The 4,743-nt window shown below is 49.5% G+C and overlaps 1 protein-coding gene across 1 annotated transcript; it reads left to right on the forward strand.

The window, feature by feature from the left end:
* Positions 1 to 573: 573 nt before the first annotated feature.
* Positions 574 to 1,647, forward strand: LOC307260666 (putative nuclease HARBI1; the record flags this gene model as incomplete). The annotated part of the gene is made up of 2 exons (XM_080040943.1): positions 574 to 686; positions 774 to 1,647. The coding sequence occupies 2 exons, from the start codon at positions 574 to 576 to the stop codon at positions 1,645 to 1,647; spliced, it is 987 nt and encodes a 328-aa protein (XP_079897069.1).
* Positions 1,648 to 4,743: the final 3,096 nt, after the last annotated feature.

A 4,743-nucleotide genomic window follows, 5' to 3' on the forward strand; every position in this document is an offset into this window, starting at 1 on the left:
TGCACCCTGGAAGTAGCGCCTCCCCGAGGGCAGGAGCTGGTACTCCCTGTGTAACGCATGGGGAAGGTCCAGACTGATCTTGGCCGCGTTTCCCAGAATCCCAAAGAGCCTCTTTGGGCAGAGTTCTTCTTTGGAGCGCACTTAAGAACGCTGTGAAAGAAGAATGCGTTTCCCAGATTCCTTCTTAGCGAAAGTAGTACTTTCACTAAGATGGAACTGTACGACGGAGCTGACCCACTCTTTCAACCTTCTTAGCGACCAAATCGTCAGTGATCATGCCGCGTAGGGAAATTTATTTCCTCCACTTTTCGAAATAATAAAACAATGCTCAATGCGGACCTGGCGCAATAAACATAAACTAATAGAGAATTTTTTTTTTTAATGAATTACAGGTTTACGTTTTCCACACACAAGAGTTTATAGTACTACACATAAAAAAACATCAACAACCCTGTGGCATTTCACAGATATCAAGGAAACAGATTGAATTGAATTCAGCTGAACCTCATTGAGAGCGGATCCACCTGCTACTCTATATAAAGGCGTTGCCAAAGTCCGCGCGTGTGAGAAACCATGGCTGCAATACAGCAAATTCTCGCTGCCAACCAGCCGCGTCGCCGTGCGCGAAGCCAGACGGTTTACATTAACGCCTACGTGCGTCAGAACTTCTCCCCACTGGACGTGCTGTCAGACCGGGCCGTCCAGGCAAAGTACCGGCTGCCCCGTGCGGAGATCCAACGACTAATAACTCTGGTGTCTCCACACATCCAGAGAGCAACCCGCTGCAATTTTGCCCTCAGCCCGGAGGTGCAGCTCCTGGCTGCTCTGCATTTTTACGCAGTGGGGAGCTTCCTGGAGGTGGTGGGGGACGGCACCGGCCTCAGCAAGGCATCGGTGTCACGGAGTGTGGCAGCTGTGACACCAATTCTCCTGCGCCATGCCCGGACCCATATCAAGATGGCCACCACACGGGACGAGGTCCGCATGGTCCACCAAGGGTTCCACGCAGTGGCTGGGATCCCCCGGGTGATCGGTCTGGTAGATGGCACCCTTATTCCAATCCACAATCCCTCCCTGGTGGATCCGTGCTGGATTGGTCGCAAGCACTACGCGGCCATAAACACGCAGGTGGTGGTGGATCACAATGGCCTCATCACTGACATCGTCGCCAGGTGGCCAGGCAGCACTCACGACAGTTTCATGTGGGCCAACTCAGCTGTGGGGCAGAAGGCTGGCAGAGGAGTGTTTGGCCGGGGCATCATCCTAGGGGACAGTGGCTACCCTCTCCGGAGTTACCTCGTCACGCCGGTAACCAACCCAGCAACACCACAGGAGGAGAGATTCAATGAGGCCCACACAAGCACCAGGACGAAGATCGAACGGGTGTTTGGCATTTGGAAGTCCCGCTTCAGGTGCATTCATCGTTCGTCGGGGGGGCTGCGCTTGTCACCAATCAAGTGTTGCCAAGTGATTGTTGTCACCGCCATGCTGCACAACATTGCAGTGCGCGTTGGCGCAGATGAGCCGCCTCCTGTTGAAGAGCAACATTCAGAGGACGAAGCCCCGAACCCCGCCCCCCGCAATGTGCGAGCAGTACTGCATCAGGCCGGAGCCCAGACCAGACAGGAACTTATCCACCTCTTCTGAGGTCCAACAACCCCAGCCCCTACCCCTTCACCACAAGTCGCCAAGCACTGATCACTAATAAACCCACAACCATAAACCCACAACCATAAACCCACAACCATAAACCCACAACCACTGTCAGGCCTGAAGGCTGAAATAAATAAACAGAACCAGCAGATGTAGGCTACATGTAACGTCCTGCACACTGATTAATTGCTTCAGTGTCCGGGTGCTTTACCTGAAAGTATGGCACTGGATTGTTAAGGAAATATTGTTGCATACAGTATGTGGGAGTATAGTGCCCACATTTCTGAGGTGACCATGTAACAAGTGGGAAATTAGCGCAAAACATGCAACACAATACGCACATGTCATGAACCTACGCTTAGATAAATTACAAATTGCCTGGGACTTTTTGTTGCTATTTGACACCCTCATTTCAATGCAAAATGATCCACACAATACATGGTTGAAAAGGAAACCAAAGTAGTTTATTGAAACCATATGATGGGGGGGGGGGGGGGGGGCTCCGCGCTGCATTTACTGCTGGGCCTCTGCATCACCTGCAATGAAGGGAGATTGATTAGTGAAATTGAACGGGATACATTGGGTAATGCAGATAAAACATTGAAATACCCATACCTGAATCCTGGGGAAAGATGATTGGCACCGAGATGGAGGGACGGTTGAACTGGGCCTCTGCAAGCGCCAGCTGTCTCCGGTGCAGCTCCAACCTCTCCTGCTTCATCCGGACCACCTCTTCCTGCAGGGCAGTTTGTCTTTGGAGGTGGCCCTCCATCCCCCGCAGCACCTCCAGCTTCTCCCTCTCCAGGCGCACCAGCGTCTCACTGCAGGTGCAGGTTGTTATCGCGGGCCGCCATCGTGAGCCTCCACGCATACGGACACCGGGCCCTGCTGGTTGGCGCGCAGGGACAGGCCATGGTTGTTGGGGGTCGTCCTCTCCTGGTGGCGTGCACGTCCCTGCTCTGCTCCCGGATGGCTCCTCTTCATCCTCACTTAATGAGAGCCCCTCGTCCCCCAGCACATCGATGCCCCCACTAATGCCTTCAGAGGCCGTCTTCCCGATAATTGAGAGGACTTTCTCCTCGTCGGGAGTGAGGGTCGTCCCACCCGGTGCTCCACCACCCGTGCCCATGGCTTCGCTCCTCACCTTGGCACTCTTCCTCTTAGTCTGGCTCTGGAACTCCTGCCACTTCTTTCGGATAGCGCCCCAGTCACGCAGACCACATGGGCTGGAGGGGGACATCTTTTGGGCTATGGCCTTCCAAACATGGTTCTTGACGGTGATATTTTTTTTGCCCTTTGTTCCCCCGAATAAGATATCCTGGTGCTGCCAGACCTCGTCCACCAAGACGCCCATCTCCTCTGCGGTAAACGCCGGTGCCCGCTTGCTTCTTTTGACGCCGGTTCTTTCCATTCTCACATATGTGTGCCTATATCCACGGGGATTATGCGCTAATGGGCCTGATTACTACTTGGATACACCTGTTGGCACACACACACACACACACACACTCGCACCCACACAAACGCTACATACTTAAACTAATTGAACCTGTGCGGGGGACCACGGGGCGCTGTGTGTGACTTATGCGCTGATAAAGAGGTGGGTGATCGATTTGCCTGGCATCGATTTATTCAGTTTCAGCACGACCGCTGTGGACAGCTCCCACCAAAGTACTTCTTTCGATGCTTCTTTCGCTTCATCTTACGGCTCTCCAAAGAAGGGACTTAAGAAGCCATCTGGGAAACACCCGTATCTTAACGCTCCTTCTTTGGCGAACCCTTCTTTCTTTGGCGAACCCTTCTTTCGACCCTTCTTTGGCCCCAAAGAACGATCGCATCTGGGAAACGCGGCCCTTGTCAGCTAGTTTGACTGTGTGCCTGTTTTATGTTTGGAAGAATCTGCTCTCCACTGAGTGGCCCACCAACTACCATTGGGTACTTGCCTTTTTACAGTTTTTTTTCGATTGCTAACCCACAGTGGGCACAACTGTAGCTCAATGTGCAAAACTCTAACTACAGTCTGCACTACCAACAATCTGAACAGCTGAACAGTTCACTTCACCTGCAAAATAGGCTCAGTGCAGCAAACACTATGAATTGTCCTCACTGAGATAACACACACTGTCACTCAGAATATGCTCTGAGTACAAACACTAGCATCAAACCCCAATACATAAATTACAAACTTTTACAGTTTTTTTCGATTGCTAAACCACAGTGGGCACAACTGGAGTGACATGTGCAAAACTCTAACAACAGTATGCAGAGCAGCGGTTCATTCGATCAAAAGTTTGTAATTTATGTATTGGGGTTTGATGCTAGTGTTTGTACTCTGAGCATATTCTGAGTGACAGTGTGTGTTATCTCAGTGAGGACAATTCATAGTGTTTGCTGCACTGAGCCTATTTTGCAGGTGAAGTGAACTGTTCAGCTCCAGTGACTGTTGGTAGTGCAGACTGTAGTTAGAGTTTTGCACATTGAGCTACAGTTGTGCCCACTGTGGGTTAGCAATCGAAAAAAAATGTAATCTTTACAGTTTGAATAATTTGAGTTATATCACACAAATTACGTAATATTTTCTTTGATGAAGGGGTGAAATTCTTTCACTGTAATTGTTTATTTTATAACATACCAGTTTTTTTAGGAAAACAAAAAGAAATTAAAATCAGAAGTTTGCTTCAATAGATACACATTTTGTATATTTTATTGAAAACATTTCCAAATGTAGTATTTATCTGTGTACATATTCTATAATTGTAATACAGAAATCTATCCTGTAATGTTGTCATTTACTGTAAGGATGCAACTCTAAGACCCTGTTTCCACCTGGCATTAATATGTGGTTCTGAGGAATCCGATCGTTATATGTAAATGTAATATGCTTGTTCACACCTGGCCTTAACAATGCGTCTTCTATGCGCGTTTGTGATCCGGATTTGAATTCCCCGCGCTGTATGGAAATCAGCTCGTACACTCCATCTTCAATGTTTTCTGTTTTCTGTTGTCTGTTTACCTGCAACGGTGCGCTTTTATGACGTGAATTGTCGCGTGAATGAGTACGCATTTCCGCCCAGTCACTTGCCGCAGTTG

Source organism: Ammodytes marinus (genome assembly GCF_949987685.1).
Source record: "Ammodytes marinus genome assembly, chromosome: 14".
Classification (NCBI taxonomy): Eukaryota; Metazoa; Chordata; class Actinopteri; order Uranoscopiformes; family Ammodytidae; genus Ammodytes; species Ammodytes marinus.